Source organism: Streptopelia decaocto (assembly GCF_964273445.1).
Source record: "Streptopelia decaocto genome assembly, chromosome: 3".
Lineage (NCBI taxonomy): Eukaryota > Metazoa > Chordata > Aves > Columbiformes > Columbidae > Streptopelia > Streptopelia decaocto.
The window spans coordinates 34675570-34694893 of record NC_138656.1 but is presented as its reverse complement, the minus strand read 5'-3'; the positions used below and the strand labels follow the sequence as shown (position 1 = coordinate 34694893).

The 19324-nt window shown below is 40.5% G+C and overlaps 1 protein-coding gene across 2 annotated transcripts; it reads right to left on the bottom strand.

Moving 5' to 3' along the window:
- Positions 1-1424: 1424 nt before the first annotated feature.
- FAM98A (family with sequence similarity 98 member A) lies at positions 1425-19072 on the bottom strand. 2 transcript variants are annotated; one of them, XM_082047842.1, is made up of 9 exons: positions 19052-19072; positions 18527-18605; positions 15407-15555; positions 13720-13854; positions 10678-10862; positions 9023-9103; positions 7571-7687; positions 4675-4842; positions 1425-3297 (listed from the first exon to the last, which is right to left on the bottom strand). In XM_082047842.1, the coding sequence occupies exons 2-9, from the start codon at positions 18577-18579 to the stop codon at positions 2539-2541; spliced, it is 1647 nt and encodes a 548-aa protein (XP_081903968.1). In that variant the 5' UTR covers positions 18580-18605; positions 19052-19072; the 3' UTR covers positions 1425-2538. The 2 variants fall into 2 exon arrangements, with proteins under 2 accessions (XP_081903968.1, XP_081903967.1); XM_082047841.1 differs by lacking the exon at positions 19052-19072 and adding an exon at positions 18784-18859.
- Positions 19073-19324: the final 252 nt, after the last annotated feature.

The window sequence follows — 19324 nt, the reverse complement described above, 5'->3', positions numbered from 1 at the left end:
ATCATTTTGAGGAGAAAGAGCTAGCTGGAATAAGGGAGAAGGGAAACTCAGTGCTCCTATCCAACCCCAGCAGCATTTCACCATGTCACAGTGTGCAAAAGTGAGACTATCCACTGCAGCAACAGTCACAGCTTTCAGATAAACTGGCAGCTCTAACACAGATGTCTCTGAAGGTGCTGATGCAATTCAACCAGAGGCTTTCTTGAAGAACCTTCTGGGTTCCCTCTTGCTAGAAACAAGTTTGCAGCATTCTAATGCAGTGAAGGAAAACACCAGCCTCTTCACAGTGAGGAGTAGTGTGAAGAAAAGCAGAAGCTGTCAACTTGAAGATATTACATATCCAGCAAAAGGCTGTAAGTCTCTCTACCTTTACCAGTCCATGACTGACCCAGTTGTAGGAATCTTAATTCTTTAAAAAGCCCACTAATAATTTTTGCACGAGGGCAGCCAGTCACCAGCTAATGCTCATGACAGGATATTACAAGATAAGGGAGTTATCTCCCCTGGAGCATCCCACTGTAAGAAACCATCTAATACCTTTGTGAAGCAGTAACATTCATTTTTAGAAGTTCATAATTCAAACTGTATTATGCTGAGATAGATCTGTATCACTGATCCTCAAAGACCTGGATTCAATATGGAAAACTTTTCCCTCATCGGGCTTATTAAATTTGTTTGAAAAAATGAAAAAAAATAGAAGAGACAAAGTGCCTTTCATGGAGACCTTTGCTTTCAACCTGTGAATCACTAGCAGCACCTACTGGCCACAATAAATCAAACAGGAGATTTTCAGGTTGACCATGCAATGAAATACAGGGAAATCAGTTCTTAACAGTGCTTATCAGCTTATTTACATGATTAGCTTGAATTACAGCAATACCACCCCTACGCAGATTCTCTGAAATGCTCATGTTATTTCAGTAATCCAAACAACTGCTCCTGCCTGCATCAACCTGGATTCAGCCCCAAGGGCACTTCAGGTAGCCACACTTGCCATCTGCAGCCTCTGCTGCAGCGACCTGAGCACAGCAGCAGGAACCTACACGTTCAACAAGGCTGGAGAGCATCAGCACAGTTCCCACAAGCAGCACACCATGTTCCCATGGCACGCAGGAGTGTAACCTGGGAGACAGGTGCTCACACAACCCAACAGTAACTTTACACAGTGACTCTCAAAAGAGAGACCATGCTGTGAGACCAGTTCAGGGGGAGGAACAAAACAAAACTCAGAGCAACTGAAGATCAATTCCATCCATCAGCTCCTGTTCTGACAGCTTCTCGGGGGGCAGAACGCACAGTATGGCTGGGATGACTACAAGATCTCAAATGTAAAAGAGATTAAGCAGACAGAAATTCCCACAAATTTCCAGCTACTGTAGCAACTGCTTTTTAATATCGAGAAAGAAAAGAAACTAAGGCAAAAGGAACATACAGATACTTTTATTGCTCACCTTTTATACAACAGCACACCTTCAGCCATTTTCTTTCACAGCTTGACAATGTTTATGTACACAAAAAACCCAGCAAGAAGCATTATGTGGCTTTCAGTAAAGAAAAAAAAAAAAATCAGAACATCAAACTCAGCCAGGCTTTGTTTTCTGCAGCAATAATAAAAGGGCTTTCTCCAGGCAGGAATTAGTCTTTCCAGGCCGTAGTGCATTTCTTTAAAAATACAACCCCCAAAACAAATTGCCCTAGATTTGCTGAGCCAATGGTATTAACTTGCAAATAAAAATAAATCTCATTTTGTCATTTTTTCTAGCTGATTTCAAGTAAAAATTAGGTTTGGAGGAGGAGCAACTTGTTTTGGATGGATGCAGGTCAGTTTGAATTGCTACACCTACCTACAGGCCTACACACACACTCAGTTCACAATTTAGCTTCGTTTTAAATGATCTTTGCAGATTTTGGCGTCAGTCAGTCTTCAGAGTTGAGCAGGTGGGAAAACTTTGTTTAGCGGGAGATAAGGCTACCGAACACGGCATCCACAGTAGAGCTCATATAAAAGACAAAAAACCTGTTTGTCAGAGGCAGTTCACTGTGCATGCATGCACACGGATGTAACACCTTCATGACTAAAGCGAGAGGCCAGGAAGCAATACTCAGAACTGGTTTTAGAAAACATAATTGAACAAAGATTAGATGGAAAAATGCAGTTCTACGGTGTACTATAATAGACAAATTTGACCAGACAGGTCTTGACATTTCTCCAAATCAAAGTGGAAGGCAAACACAGAAGGTAGTTTCAGAACAAAAGTGTTTTGAGCAGAGGGAACCTGTCCAACATCTACAAAGCATGGCTATTAGTTGATGTTTAGAGTGCAGTGGGTAGTGATGATGCATTTGATTCGGACAGGTTGGCAGGGTGGGGAGAGAGGTCTATAGAAAGTTGTACTTTGCTCAGTGCAAAACATCCCACCCAAAGAGCTGCCACCTGCCACGTACAAACCTGTATTAATTCAAGCAGTGATCAAACCAGGCCTCTGAAACCAGGTTTCCATTATGTGAGCTCTGCTGAAGCGAAAGTTTTTAGCAGCCTCAGCTTGTGAAGTGTCTTCCTTGTCCAAAACCAGATTGATTATACTGATAACCTCCATGCTGGAAGTGCTGCTCAAACTGCCCCCCTTGATTAAAGTTTTGTCCACCTCTGCCCCCCCAGCCTCCTCCTTGACCTCCACGGCCACCTCGACCTCCACGCCCACCCCTCCCTCCTCCACGCCCACCCCCTCGGTCACTGTGGGACCCACCATCTTGATATCTATTGTCTTGCTGGTAGCCACCGCCACCACCCCCTTGGTAGCCACTTCCTGAATATGAAGACGACTGGTAGCCGCCATAGCCTCCTCCTTGGTAGCCACCACCACCGCCGCCACCATGGTAGCCACCTGTTTGAAAACCTGCATCTCTGTAGTTGCTCTCCCTGTAGTTGCCATCCTGGTAGCCACCACCTCCACCATCTGTCCAACCTCCCTGAAGCTTGTTTCCTCTTCCGCCTCCTCTGCCACCATGATCATAACCACCACGTCCTCCTCGTCCCCCTCGATCATGGCTTCCTTGTTCGTGACCTCCTCGCCCTCCATATGATGCGTCATAGCCTCCTCTTCCTCCTCGGTCGTGACCCCCATGGTCATAACCTCCTCGCCCTCCATATGAGGATTCATAGCCACCTCTTCCTCCTCTGCCACCACCTTGTTGTGGACCAGCCTCTGGTCTTTTCTGCCATGGTGGCATCTCAGGAGGCGGTGGTTCAATTTCATTGGGTCTTCCTCCTCTGTCAGGCACTCTGCCCATTAGCACCTGTCAAGGGAAAGGGAGAACTATCAGAGGAGTTGTAACACCTCACGGAAGAGCTAAACGTACTGATACACATGCAGACTGCTAATCTCAAACAACCACAAGTACAGTAGAACACAATCTCTCTCCTAATAGTGCTCTCTGAATTGCTGTATAAGCCACTGGCTTGGCAAACCAAGTGCAAATTATTATTTCTCAATAAGGGCACACACAGACAAACTTACACACCAACAAACAGGTGTCAGCGCTGACCAGAGGTGAGCAAGACTCTAAAAGGTCTTTAGCTGTCTAAGGATGCTGTGACATTAAAAATTTAGCAAGACTTAAAATGGGGCAGGACACTTGCATTGTTTCGAGTTTTAAAGTGATTTAGCAGAAGAACTTAGACAGAAGCATGTTAATTTGTTACTTTACACTACTATCCTGGAAAATATTTAATATTGATAATGGAGATAAGTTAACAGGATATAGGTCAGCAGCAGGGCAGTATTACATTCCTAGTAAAACACACATGTGGTCTCATGCTAGTCACACCTCTCTTCTCAATTTCTTTTACATCCCACACTCCAACTACACTAGAAGGTGTAAACATTATTTGGGGTGTAGGGAAGGTGGTCAAATCAGCACACCACCATTCCATCCCAAATGAATTAAAATATTACCTAAGATACAATTGGAACCCAAAATGGAGAAAAGCATGCATATACATCCACAAATTTTGAAGTCCCATGTACACTGCTGTACGTAGCTACTGAACTTCAAGTTCAGCACATGTACTTTTGTGAGCTTGTTACTCCTGTAAAATCATAATTTTTGAAACACAGGAAATTGCTTAGTCTAAATTGTATTCCTATAATTCCTATTGTGTCACTGGCTATAATCTAACATGTCAGATCCTTGCTTTGGGATCTTAATACATTCAATTTACATAGACCAGAAAAATTTTTACCTATGTAGGTGTTATTTTAGACACAGTGACAAGAATTAGGTAAGAGTGTAATACCATCAGTAATTCTGATAAGACAGAGCAGGCCTATTTCCACTGAAAGTAATCAAAGATATTCCAGCAATTTTTTTTTACCACCCCTAAGAAGGGGCACTCTGAACCTAAAGAGGTGAAATTGCAGTTCTGATAATCACAGAATCACAGAATCGACTGGGTTGGAAAAGACCTCAGAGGTCCTCAAGTCCAACCCTTGGTCCAACTTCAGTCCATTTACTAGGTCATGGATTATGCACTGATGCATAATCTGGAGTACATAAACATCAAGTTTCTTATCCTTTATTTCCAAATTCCACTTAAAATCCTAAAAAAAGAGTAGGATTTATTACTACATTCAAACTACTTAAATATTTATAACAGAACAAGCTATTTGTCACCTTATTAATGGCACATGCGGTCTTCTCTCGGATGGACCCACTGCTTGTTCTCATAATCTTTGACAGATCCTGCCGAGCTGCCAAGAGATTTGCAATGGAAATAGTGCACTTAGTAGATAAGAGGGCACGTTTTGGCTGGTAGACTTTAGCCAGTTTTTCTGTTTGACTCTGTGGGAGAGAAAACCAAAACCCAGTCAGCTAAAGCAAAAGGAAAGCAATGGGACACCTCACCAAAACAATCAAATCAACACTGAAGAACAAGATGCTACGGCAAATAGGAAAAAAATATATATAAAAACAGTGAGAACCACCTTGTAACTAAGGATCACTGCAACAAAGCTAGCACTTGTCAAATTTCTTTAAGTAATACAGGAAACACTGTTCTGACTGAACTGACAAGACACTGATGATCTGGCAATTTTAAGATTAACAGTATATACATACAGACCATATTACTTTCAGATAAACAGAATAGAAGTGTGCCACATAGTTATATGAATTACTGTTCATGTCTAAAAGACACCGAGAGTGAAACATGTCTGTGTCCAGCCTCCAGACCTCCTCCTGCATCCTAACCTACACCCATTCTAATCAGGCCAGCATCAGTGTATCTCCAACACTGTTTCAGCAGAAAAAGACTGTGTTAATGCTTTCACACCCTTCATTCCCATCAGCTTCTTCACAAATGTGATCACAATCCATCAAGAGGCACTGGCAGAACTAAAGTTCTCAAGTGCTTGTTCTCATTCAGTCCTTTATCTCGCACGGGTAGATATATATATAATATATCATATAAATGACATCCTACAAAGCCAACTTTGCCTTGTATGCAACCTCTCTTCCTCTACTGCCTTTTGGCATTAACCATACCGGTGTTTTTGAACACCTCACAAATATGACAGCAGTTTTTCAACTGACAGACACAGCAGAAATCTCTGCTACCAGCCATGAGTTAATACATGAGTTACATCTACCTTTAGTTATCAACAGAGTACAATGTGTGATGCAGTTAGGATAAACCATACTGCAATCTGCACACAGACAGAAGGGCTGCTTTTTGTCTGGACCCCACATGACAGCAGTGAGGACAGGCAAACCAGGTTTTCCAAGAAATCTCTTGACAGGGCAACAATTTAGAAGCAAAATTTAAAATCCTAAAATCCTATTTTCTATCTAAGGACAGAAAACTGGAACTGGGGAGAATAAAAAGTAAGCATTTCCAAGTGAGTCAGTGGTACATTTTTAGAATCAAAAGCTTCTACTTCCCTATTACAAGTGGAACAAGTTTTATTCAAAATTAAGAAAAACATGCACATCATATACCTGATGTTGGCTAAAGACAGGAGAAGCAACAGTATTCACCTGAGCAGTAGTATATTTTTCCCTGAAGAGTTTTACTGAGCTCTGAGCAAAGTATTTTGGTGTTATGATATTATTCTTTTAGGTGAAACTTGACATTTTAAAATTTATAGTCTATTATTAGGTTTGGGGTTTTTTAAAAGTTTTTACTGGTGTTTCTGCTATCTGGAGAAGTAACTATTTAGTTATACTACTGTATTCTGATAGTCTTCAAATTAAAAAACAAACAAAAACCATAGTGTATTAAAGCATTGCTGAAAGTTGCTATTAAACTGTATTGCATGTCTGAAATATTACAGCCACAATTTCATATTGTTACAGTCCTAGAAAATTTAAATTTGTGTTTCAATAGATATAAATGCATATATACAATTAATCTTGTTTGTGAAAGGATTTCATGTAGCTAGACAAGTTCTAAACCATCTGAGAATTCTCCTAGGAAAAAACAAGCAAACAAAACCAACAAACATGGATTTGGATGCCAAAGCTATAATGCAATTAGAAGTCCCTGGTTTGCAACCTAATCAATACTTTTGCTCATTTTCAGTCACTATTAAAATATCCAAACAATGAGATCGTTCTTAAATAATCTACTAAAAAACCTGAAGAATACAAAGTTTAAGAGATAGAACACCAGTAGAAGTCCTGCTGAGGTGATGAAACAGATAAGGGGAGAAGTCACAGTTCATTATTAAAATACAGTTGCTTTTTGCACAGATCATTTATCAAGAAAAAACATTTGATGATTCATGTGTCACAGCTTATCACTAATAACTCAGTCTCGAACACTGCCAGCAGCACAATTAACAGCATGTTAGCAGATCTGGTCTAGTCCTAGACATAACTGATATGTACTGTTTTTTAAATCTTGTCATTCCTTTTTCACTATGAAATAGAGGAATAGGGAAACCATGTAATTATTTTTAAAAGCAAAATATCTATTACATACTCAAATAAAAGAGATTACATGTCACAGACATTTACGCAGTTCAGAGACGAAACAAGCACACAAAATATTATGCTGTCTATGCGGTAAGAACAAGTAGTGCCTTAGCAGCTTTTCTCATGTGCATCTGTCGAGTTGTGCTTGCAGACACACTTTGAGTTAAGGAAATCTAATCAGTGTGGACAGCACAAAGTAAGTTAAGGGATAGTCAACAGGAAGATGCTTTTCTACCATCACACACACACACACACAGCACTTAAGTAATTCACATTATGGCACTCTAAACACAAATCAGTAATCTATTACTATTTTTTCCAGTGGCCTATTTAACAGTATGTTTTGGCTTTGCTGTAGAGTTACACACGGTCTATCTCATTTTATATACTGTTTCGACATCCAACAAATCAGTTTCAACTAGAATTTTTTCGTCATCTTACATTGTCATAAACTTCTTCAGAAACTTAAACCAAAACAAGAGAACTCCTGTGGTTATTTCTTACTCATGAAGGATGAAACAATGAAGGAGTTTTGAGATATACTTATGATAAAGAATTACTACCAAACCAGGACTTCACAGCAAGCTGTTTGTACCTTAGCTCTATCTGACCAGCCAAATGACTGCACAGTGACATCCAAGCGTTTGACTAACAGTTTTCTTCGGACTTCGTACTCGTTGACTATGGCTTGATTAATTGCTTCAATTTTTTCCTGAAAGAAAAAATTTGCAAACATAATCTACAGGTTATAGATAAAATGTTTCTAATTAAGAGACCAAACTATGTGGATGGAAGAGAATAAGATACAGAGAGATATTAAGCAGGGCTTAAGCCCACAATTATCTACCTTGTTAGCTGGGCTCACAGCAAGCTATGCCTGCTGACACTATTTTCCTGAAGGCTTCAAAGGCTCTGTTATCACATTCAGCCTTCTACCATTCCTAACAGCACAGCTGTTTATCAGAAGGGACATAAAACCGGCACACACTGCTGAGGCATTTCTCAACACCCACCAGAACAAAAAAGCGAAAGTGAGAAAACACTACATGCAACAGGCTGAAGGAGATGCAAGGACACAGGTAAGTCCTAGGGACAAGGGTGTCCTTGCCTTCTTAAAAAGTAGTAAGCTTAAGGACAAAGAGCAAATATAGAGGACTAAAAGTAAGTAAGGTACAGTAAGAGGATCTTGATTAAAGCACAAGCTGCATACAGATAAGACAACCAAGTGCCCTATGGGGAAATGCTATCACTAGAAACACACCTGGTGGCAGACAGTGGTCAGAGCAACATTTGAAATATGCACCATTGAGGAAATAATTTATGTATTGACTGAAGCCCAGCTGGGTGGGAGTGGTGGGGCACCCTTTCAGCCTCAACAATACAAACACTGAAGGAAGCAGGGTGCTGGGAGACGAACTTCAACCTGAAGCAAGAGACACTCTCAGTCTTACGGCAGTAGCCGTAGGTATGTGCTGGTGCAGCAGCAGTATCTAACCCAGGCACCATCCTCCTAGAACAGCAGGTGACAAAAATCCAGCTGGAGATGATTGTGCCTCTGTTGCCTGGTCGTAAAGCCTCTCCCAGCTTCCACCGGCACACTCACTGTTTCTTGGAGAAGAGACTGTGGAGGCAGCAGACCACCCCAACAGGACAGGAAGAGAGGAGGAAATGATGGGAAGACCCACCTGGAAAGATGCCACAGGAGGGGATGTGACACTATCTCAGCAAGGCCAAGTCATACAGACAGTGCCGGCAAGGGGCAGAAGACGAAGGCTTAAGCTACCACACAAAGCATGCAGGTCAGCACCACCACTGTAAATCTCCTTTATTTTGGAAAGCTTTTGCCCACATCTGGACATACAGATTCATGAGCCCAAGATCTTACCAGTTACCAACCATTTATTGTACAAACATATATGTAAAATACTGCAAGAAATTGTCTTCTCATCTTCAGAAAAATAATTTTGCAACATTACACACAGAATCAAGATCAATACTTTATATACCTGAAAAAGGGAAACAGGCGCTCATACCTGCAACTACTTACCCAGTGAGCTGGTCCCAGCTGTTTCTTTAATAAAGGCTTTCCAACATGATTAGGTGGAACCTTTGCTAGGGTTTCCTTCAGCTGTTAGGAGACATATAAAAATATAAGCATTGGCTAAAAAAAATAAAATCAGCTTTTCAAGATTCAGATTACAGAAGAGGACTCTTGGACAGCCATAGGCATGACAGAGCAATCTCCAATACCAAATTGTTTCCTCTGGGACAGAGAATCAAGCACATTTATTTTGGAAAGCAACTATTTGTATATGTCTGGTAGTCTTGGCTATAATTATTTAAAAATTAGGAGAAGGGACTATAGAGTAGATGTACAGTTAAAATATAAACATTCCATGAGGCATAGCTCCCCTTGAATACAAAGGGATTGTTCTACACACCATCTCTTTCATTTAGGAAAAAACCAAACAAAACACACTTGTATCAAAAAGGTTGTATTAAGACGATGTGAAATATAAATATGAATGAAATATAACATGACCTAAAGAAGGACCCCTAACTTTGCAAGACAATATAAAAGACAATTAGTAAAACAATTCTTTTAAGAATTCCCAAAGTAAGAAGATTTTAATCTACTTTGTATATTCTGTATTTTTACAGTCTGTGAAAATACAGTGTGTATTTTCACCAGCAAAGTTTGCTAGCATTGTTCATTGTTATGAGTATCTTCTACCTTTTTGGAAGCACAGATTTCTTATATATTTAACTATTTAATACCCATGACAATGCCAAAACCAGAAAACAAAATGCTTCCACTCTACACCTTGGACTTCTGCTGGAAAAAATCAGCCTCCTCCTCCTCCCCTTAAACAGGTCAATCCAAACTGACTTCTCGCAAAGAAATGAAGCACTAATTCAGTTGCTCAGATTTGCTTAAGTACAACACAACTAAAAGGCTAGTAAAAAACACTTCTCTGAAAGTATTCGGGGGAGCTTTGTAACCTTATCTGTTCTTTAAATTTCACAAAGGTTCTCTTCTGCTGTTCTGCTGTCCCCTATTCTGCAAGTTAAGTTACTTAATGTAACTTAAAACTTCCTGTCCCCCCCACTGGACAGTACATTTCACTTATTTCTCCATTTTGTAAAAATTATTCAAACAAAAGTAAACTTCTAAAAAAAAAAAAACAACACAACAACCCGGAGAACACATACATGTAAAGGAACAAAAATAAATGGAACCACAAGAATGGATGAAGCCTTAGGGAAAAGGTGTAAACTTGACTTTGATTACAACACCTTTCGACCTAAACATTTTTAAAACAGTAGGCTCCAGCAAAAATTTGTTTAGGTGTATTTCTTGGAATACATTTCTCCTTAATATTCTTCCTGAGGCCTAAGCTCAGTATATTCCATGTCTTCTGCAACAGGTGGTGACATTAAAACCTACAGCAGAGTAAGAAATACCTCAACCCCTAAGGAAATGATAGCAGTAGTCCCTGACCCCGTGCCTTGGCGTGGAAAAAGCCTTTAAATTCATTTTCAAAATCCTTGTGCTTGGCATACTCAGTAACCATGTTAACCCTCCTTCACAATTCAAACACTGGAGTTTCACAAGAGGCAAATCTCTTCCTGGTAGCAGAACTATTTTCCATCGAAACAGTAACATCATAAATATTCTAGTTTTGTTGCCTTGGATCTTACTTTTTTTTCAATCCCACTGAAGAACTGGAACATCGTTATGTTGGCTGGAGGCTTGGACATGCCTAAAGCAATACATATGCCTTTTAGCTCCTGAAAGACTTCACTGCCACCTCCTTCCTGTGCTTTTTTAGGAGGCGTGTTCACACACAGCATTCTGGCAGCTTCCAGTTCTGAGATGAGGTACGCTGGGATAAGAAAAATTATATTTCATCATTAGATATAGCCAAGTCAAATTATTTCAGAACCAGTGAGAATGCAAGTTCTTACAACCAACAAATGTGCAAATGGTCTGTTTTAGAAAGAGCGAGGGCTATAATTCTGGTATCCACAGAATGCTCACATTTCTAATAAACACTGAGCCAAGTGCCAGAAATACCACAAACGGGAAAAGTTTAGTACAACCAATTAAAGCCTGCAAAAAAATCCCTATGATTCTGACGGGTATTAATCACAGAGTTCAAGAGAGCACAACTCTTTTCCTTCAGGCTTTGCCCAGCAAAGACAGGAGACTAGGAACACGCAAACAAGCAGAATGAGGGAGTGGGATATGCACTTTAAGTGAGACAAGCAAGCACTCGTTGAGGCTCTAGGAAACAGACCAAGAAAATGAATAGAGAGAAGCAAAATGTTTGATGAATCTCCTCTACTTCCCCAGGCAAGATGCAGAGTGAAAAAATAACCTCACTTTAAAGTACTATTGAAAATTCATGTTTATAATAATTCCAAAAAGGAAGGCAGTAACTGATTAAATCAGAGCTAGAATGCCTGCAGTGCTCTTCAACATGAGAACCGCAAGAACCTACCATCAAATTATAACTCCTTTATCAAACAAACAGAAAATTAAAACAACATAATTTCTGAACATGGTCTACACCCAATTTTTCAGCATTAGGTGTAGGCTACAATGATATAAATTTGGCACGCAGCCTTTGCTCGCAATTGTCACAACTTTAAAGTTTGAATTGAAAAAACACACACATTTAACAATAGTATCATGAATCATACTGAGTAACCATAACACTAATGTAAATAACTATTTATAAAAATAAGGATTGAAAAATAGATCCTGCACTGATAAAGACAGACTTGTGAGCAGGGATGTAAACCCATGGCTATACAAAAGCAGCTTACTACTTATAAAATCGGGACAGATCAAAAGATTAAAAAAAGAACAAAGCATTTTAATGACCTCTAGAATTTCTTCTAGATCTCTATAATGTCTTCCACTAAAGACACAAAACACCTTATAAATTATAAAATTCTTAAAATATGCAAAACAGCGAAGAATTCCTTGTAAGTGCTTTCAACAGTACTTTATACAGATTTCTCTTATATGCAGCTTTCAATTATTTTATACCCCATTAGGACCTCCTGAGAAAGAAACTAGAAGACTTTTGTTTCAAGAACTGAGAGATTACATTCAAGCTACCTTCAGCCTCCTCTGATAAAGACTGAAATTTTTAAGTCTGTCACTGTAAGAAATAAATGTTCTCCAGATAGTGATTCTTTTTTGCAGACTTTTTCTGAACCAAGGTAAAACTTTCATACTTTTTTTTTTTAAGATGACAGTACTTAATGCTGTATTCTAGTGATGCTGCACACCAAGATAATCCTAACTACCTATGTTTATTTGGTGCCTTCCTCTCCCAGCAACACTGCTACATTTTCCAGTTGACAAACTGTGCTGCATTTCATCAACATGTAAAATACCCTGGTGTTCCACTGAAAAGGGTTACTCTGTTTTTCCTGAAAAAATCTGGTTTGATGGCTCACATACAACAGGATACCTAATAATTCAGCTTAATGTAGATAAAGCAAGCTATGCAACTATCATGGCAGACAAAAAAGGAGTTTGGCACCTATTTTAATTCCACATTTGACAGTAAACATACTATTCGTGCCAGATGGGATACCAGAGTTCAGCTTCCGAACATGGCCTTATATTACCAAAATGTACATCACAGAGGACATCTGGGATAAACTGTGTGTCACAGACAGGCCAAATTCATTAAATGGCTTGGCTTACAGAGAATAAGCTGAAGGGCAGATTGTTTGAGCTACAAAATTTTTAAATGCAATAATTACCTCACTTCATCTGACATTTTTGAGCATACTATCAAAACAAATACAGATCAAGTTTTACTACTCATCTTTCTCCTACGTTCAAACACAAGAACCTAGTCTGCAATTTGTTTCCTACATCTCAGCTGAGGGTAAAACTAAATTTCTGTTTTGAAAAGTTAAAGAATCAGCAGCACCTGAGGAAGCAAACAACACACTAATTTAAGATCAGATTAAAATTACTATTAAAATTTCTAAATCTGAGCTGTAAAAATCTTTTTTTCTTCTCAAATTTAACGTGAATCAACGTAATTCACTTTTTCCAAATTTAACTACTATTTTTTCTCCTCTAACACTTCCTAAGCAGGAGTAAAACCAATTTAGGTATCGAAAAAGTAAAGGGAAGACAACACTGTTGCTACAGCTAATTTATTTTCAATTAGCAGAAAGCCACATTCAAGCTATTTACTAAGGGAGACAATCAGAAGAATTTGGAGTTGATATATTTTCTCATTTCACAATAATTCCAGTTGTTGTGAGAGTGTAGGAAAATGCAAGTTTTATTGCACCTTGCCAGTCATCATAGTGGGGGCTCCAAAATGATGATGCATCTGATGCCAGTGGTCATTTTTATAACCCTTCTAAACAAAGTTTAGTGGCTAAATCCTGTCAGAAGTCTTCCAATTATTCCCTCTTCAGAGTACCTTTTGAGAAGTAACAGGGCAGGCTTTTTGCTAGTGAATGTGAAAAAGGTTAATACTCAGAATATTTTCCATCTTATACTGGCTAAAGAGTGACTGGCAAACTTATGAAGCCCAGAAGTATATCCAGACACTGTAAATTACAGGGAAAACAATTCATCATTTTAGGTAGCTGTTTTTATACACTGTGGTAAACAAAACAGTATCTTATTAAGTGTAAGAAACAACACTGCTTTTTGCCCAAAAAACTACTTGCTTGCAAGCACCCTTTTTAACTTACTAAGCAGCAAGAGACAGTTCTTTTGATTATGAAGGCGTTTTGTCACATCTCCTGATGTTAATGATGCATATGGACAGTTCATTTCAGCCAGCAACCCACTCATTTCAAGTTGAAATTCTTCTGCTTCGTTTGGACCTTAGAAGGAAAAGAATAACAATTTGTTTACAGCTAATATGTATTTCTCCAGTTATGATTAGAAGGAATTGGCTCTTTTTAAAAATACGTAATAGCTCCAGTTGCTATTTAACATTAAAATGTGTTCTTTGGGTTTCTCAAAGACACAGCAGAACCTATTTGGAGCCACGATATTCATCATTACTGTAAAATTACATTTGAATGACTACTTTTCCCCAGCTACAACAGACAGCCACTGGCAACTTCTACAATGAAAAGCACCATTAAAAACATCACAAATTTTACAGGAGCATTTTAAGTATCAAATAACTGTTCCCACTACAAATGTATTAGATAGTTCTGATAAAAGTCATGAATGATATAGTTTATGAGCTCTCATATTTGACTGCTTTTCTCTGTAAGCTCACATTTGTCAACTGATCTTATTTTGTACCAATATCCTTTAAAAAAATAATGAAGTCTTGTAAGCCAAAGCATAGACTGATATTTGCATCAGAAATTATTGAAATATTAATTTGTTAAGCCAAGTTATGCAAAAAAAGAGTGATAAATGAGAGCTAGTAGTTTTTCTTCTTTTGAAAACAGACTTCAACCCAAAATGTCTGTTATTTATAAACTCGAGTTACACAAAAGATGTGCAGGTAGTGCTTGATGGTACCACAGATAAAATGTTTCTATCCCTGTGTTTAGAGAATTTGAAATAGGTGTTAGAACACTGCTAGACTGTATTTTTACACAAAACGTACAGTAGGAACATTATACTACTAGAGGAGGTGAGATGTGTTGTTACAGAGAAAGGGAGTCAAATACACTCAAAGAAGAAAGGATGGACGTGTCAAAAACAGAGGAAAAGGAAACGAACAGAAGGTGAAAGGCAGCAATTTTTGGCCACTGAGTAGACTGAAAGTTAAGCTTGTAAAGGCATTATGAGTTAAGAGTCTAGATATTCAGAAGTAGGGGTTATCACACCAGTTTAACCATTTCATCTGTAGAATATGACTAGTTCACTGAAATAACATTTTTGAAAAACTAAGCTTTGCTTCCTTCACCAAAACAATAAACAAACATTTTCAGGCTCCTTCTCACAGAGTGTTTCACAAAGAGAAAAGTACATAGTAAGCACAGAGTGAAGGTAATGAACAATAAAAAGAAAATATGATTACTGTAGTCATGAGAATGTTTCCTTGAACAGTAGGTATCTCTTACATCAAAAGTACAAAAAGCAGCATTGAAATAAAGTATTCTCATGATCTGATAAAAGAAAAAAACACTGTTTCCTTAAATCCATCTAAAAACTTTAAAAAGAAAGCTCTGAGGTTGAACAATTAAAAGAAAAAACTAATTTCAGAAGAAGGACTGTTTGATCCTCACTATTATTTCAACCTCTACTGGCTGTTCATTAGGCAAGTATGAGGTGGAAAATATCCAAAATCTGACAGTGTGCAGAGGATACTGCCTGGTACAACTGATTTAGCAATTGTCAGCCAATTCTTTATGGCATGCAAGAACACTCATTTAAGCACAAGTTTGTGCTAGAGTTATGGTTACTTACTGTTAGTTGCCTGCACATTTTCCTCTAGTTTACAGAACAGCCGTAACTCAGACACCAACCAAGCACAGAGTTTGGTGAATTCAGGGGAACTGGCTCCACGAGAGACTGCCTGAGCCAGCGCTCCGTCATCTAACAATGGACCTTTGTAACTGACAAGTAAAACAAAAGCACAATTTATTAACATTTGCTATGACTGACATCCTGCAATAGATTTATTTTATTCTGTATGCACACTGAGAGCTAGACCCTCGTCACATCTGCAGTGCTGAATATCCAAACCGATAAGATTCCTGAACTGTAAGAAAGAGCATATTGAAAACATCTGAGTAAACCCAGTATTTCCATGCACATTAGCTTGCTGACAAAGAGACTGTCACAAAACATCATCATCAAAGGTTTCATCCTGGAGAATGTTACCACATACAGCTGCAACTTCTCTGCCTCTATCTCTTGAAGATGTTACTTACAATATACCTATCTAGGGCAACTGCAGATCCAAAGTATCATTCTTGAATATTGCTTTACAGTATGTTGAATAATTAGTGCTGAACTAGGGCATCTTTTTCTGTTGTTTCCCACCATATATTAAAGGGTTGCCAAGCAAAACAAAGCCTTTGATACAAATGTTGCAAGAATGATCTGCAAAATAATACCCTGTTTTGAAAAATTACCTTCTTAAATGGGCACAAGAAAAAAAAAAAAAAAGTTAGTTTTTGCATAAACAAAATAAGCCAAAATCAGGCCTAGTGTAAGAAAGAGTCTGCAGATCAGGTTTTAGAAGACATCATTTTCAGGACATCTGTGTGCTGATACCCTGTCAGCAGGAAGAGGAAGAATTGAGAGAAGACTGCCTTATTAACCAGGCAGAAGCATAAAGTCAGAGTTTAACAGAGTATTTAAGAAAAAAATGCGCAATACTATTTTGATATATTACACTCAAAACAGACATCCAAGAGTGAGCACAATCAACTGAAATACCTCTTTCAAACTTCCAGGTAAAGTCACCCGCTATGTCACAGCAACCCAGTGAGTTAAGTCAACTTTTGCCAAACCTTGGTAGTTAGAAGAAAAAAAAAGAAAAAGGGGAGGGAAGGGAGGGAGGGGAGGGAGGGGAGAGAAGAGAATCTCAAAGAGCAAACTAACATGTTTTCCTCCACACTTAGTTCTTGTGTTAAACATCACACATACAGTGTTTGGTCATCCAACCAAAACAAAGAAGCCACACTCAAAAATAACTTCTGCCTCACAGAGCAGTTCAATGAGCAACATGGAGTTAATCTACAAGCAGCTGATGGGAAGCTGTAATCTGATGTCGTATATCCCTAGCACATCACCACAATGGGGCAGACAATTCCAACAGGCTAATTAGAGTAAGTTTAAGTCCCATCCCACAGACGTGCCAGACCTTCTGTATAGGAACATATGTGTATAGGAACATATGGGAACTTGGAACAGAAACATCCAGTTACAGATCAAAGCAGCAGGGATGTGATGACAAGCCTTTTGCTTTGGCAGGACATGGATTTAAGTCACTGGTCATGTCAGTTTTCTATATTTTTTTCTTTGACAGATACAACATCTTGACTGTATTATCTCTGATAACTATGACTTCAGCTACACATCTATTTGGCTAGTAATCCAGCTTGCAGATTCCTGACTGCAATCAGCCTTTTCCTTCCATTCCTGCCAATGGCATGTGTTCTATAGCTACACTCCCCTTCTGGTAGCATTATGATGTCCAGTTTGTTTGCTTTTACAACAGTTCAACAAATTGACTTACAAAGGAAGAGGCCACTATTTGAGCACAAACTCAAAAGAAAAATAACTCTTTGACGTGTTATGCTATTAAAAAAAAAAAAAAAACAAAACAAAAAACACAACAACAACTAATAAGAAATATCTACTGTACCTGGTTAGAAAAAATAAGTTGAACTGTGAAAGATCATTGAACCACTGTCAAAGCTTAAAACCTCAAACACCCCAGTCTCCCCAGACAGAAACAGAAGTCCTTTATTGACATGCAGTAGTTTTCCCAGTTGTTACAAATACTGTTGAAGCCCCATGTCTTTTACCCCTCAAATTTTCTTTTCAACCACTGTTGCCAACACTGATTGATACAACTTATTTTTTGATCTGTTTTCATTGTTCACTTTATTTGAGAATGTCAAAAACCAACAGCAACATTTTTTTTCTGTACTTACACAGATAATGAGCCCAAATCACAACTGCTTCAAGCCAGTAATACCCTTTTACGCATATGGCAGAAAAAAAAGAAGCTGATCATGATAAGTGCATCATGGCAGAAACTTTGTCACATTTCAGTTGGAGAAATACCTGCCAAAACAGAAGCCTATTTGTCTAGCTTTGGAACTATCATCACCCGTTTAGCCTGGAAATATAATCGTTGTGGCGAGAGCCATTATGCTCCAAGAAAATGATTTATGAGAATGTGGCCACTGCGAACAAATACAGCTGTTTGCAAGTAATCAGCAGCAGTAAAACTGTAACTGCCTCTAGCCTCAACACTCAAGAGTTTACAGATAAGAAAGCTTATAGCATGACATGCTCTCTTTGCTGTCCCTTTCATATTTATATAACCTTTACCACCTCTGACAGAGTAGTAGGTTTAAACAACAAGTTTCCTGTGTTATATCATATTAAAAATATATATAAAGGGAAAAATACTGTGTCATTTACTTTTTTTTGGCTAGTATTTTACACTAAATATGAAGCCTAAAAATTCTCCTCTCCCTTGACTCCTCTTGAAAGGTTTTTTTTCTCCTTTTCCCACCCTCAGCTAGGACCGCTCTGCTGAACAAAGGGTTCACAGATGAGATGGCACCACAGGAATCACGGAGAAGGAAGACGCGAGACGTTTGCGAAGGATGAACAACCCGCCTGTTTGCCTCGGTGCTTTTCCCCTGCGCGGCCGGCACCGCCGCCAGCCCCGCGGCGCGTGCAGCACCCCCCCCGTTCTGATGAAAAAGGACCATTCCAGCTGCTGCCCTGGGCCGCGGCGACTGCGGCCCGACCTGCCCGGCGCGGACACCGCCCACCCGGGGACGCCACGGCCCACCCAACGGCCCCCTCCCCCCGCCACCACCAGCCCCGGGCACCTACCCCAGGTCCTCCAGCGACTCCAGCACGTCGCTCTCCAGGAGCTCGAACTCCATCCTGCGGCGGGACACGGGCGGGGAACCTGCGCGACAGCGAGACTCAGCGCCCCCAGTACCCGCAGCGCCGCCACCCCGGGTCCCCCCTCCCTCGCCCCCACAAGGGGGCTCAACGGCCGCAGCCTGCCCCCGCCTCGCGCTGCGAGGGGAGCGCGCAGTCCCCGCGCGCCCGTCTCCTCCCCCCCCGGCGGCGGCCCCACGTACGCGGCTCGCACGCTGCTGCGCCGCCGGCTGCCGGGTTGGCATGTCCGGGCGGGGAGGGAGGGAGGGAGGAGCAGGTTCCCGGCCTGACCCCTCACCCGGCTTCTCTCGGGCTGACCCGCCGCCGTGCCTGAGCGGCGCCGCGTCTCTCCGCGGCGACCCCCGCCTAGCCGTAGCGCCAGGCGGCGTTGCTAAACCAAGACGCGGATGCGAGAACGGGCGCCGGGGTGTTTCTGAGGGAAGGGAGCCCAGGACGAGCGAAGGATCTCACGTTTCTGTTCAGGCAGTGCTTTCGGCAGGCTCCGCGGAAGGACCCCACCACGCACACGCCTCGGAGCGCAGGCTGGAATGTGCTGTGACGCTCCGTGTCGCGGCAACAGGCGGAGGGTGACGGAGCGGCAGAAGGGTCAAACTGCATCAGCGAGCGAGCGCTTCCCTACCGAACAAGACCACAACCCCGCCCCGGGCACCACCGGGACCACAAATCCCAGCATGCACGCGCCGCACCGGAGCCCTCGCGGCCGCCGTAGGGCTGGGGAAGGCC

Coding starts and splice junctions, on each gene's coding strand:
- FAM98A (XM_082047842.1), bottom strand. CDS start 18,579: ATGGAGTTCGAGCTCCTGGAGAGCGACGTGCTGGAGTCGCTGGAGGAC. Junction 9,104..10,677: donor TCAGTGGGATTGAAAAAAAA/GTAAGATCCAAG, acceptor GTCTCCTAACAG/CTGAAGGAAACCCTAGCAAA. Junction 4,843..7,570: donor GCTGGTCAGATAGAGCTAAG/GTACAAACAGCT, acceptor TCTCTCCCACAG/AGTCAAACAGAAAAACTGGC.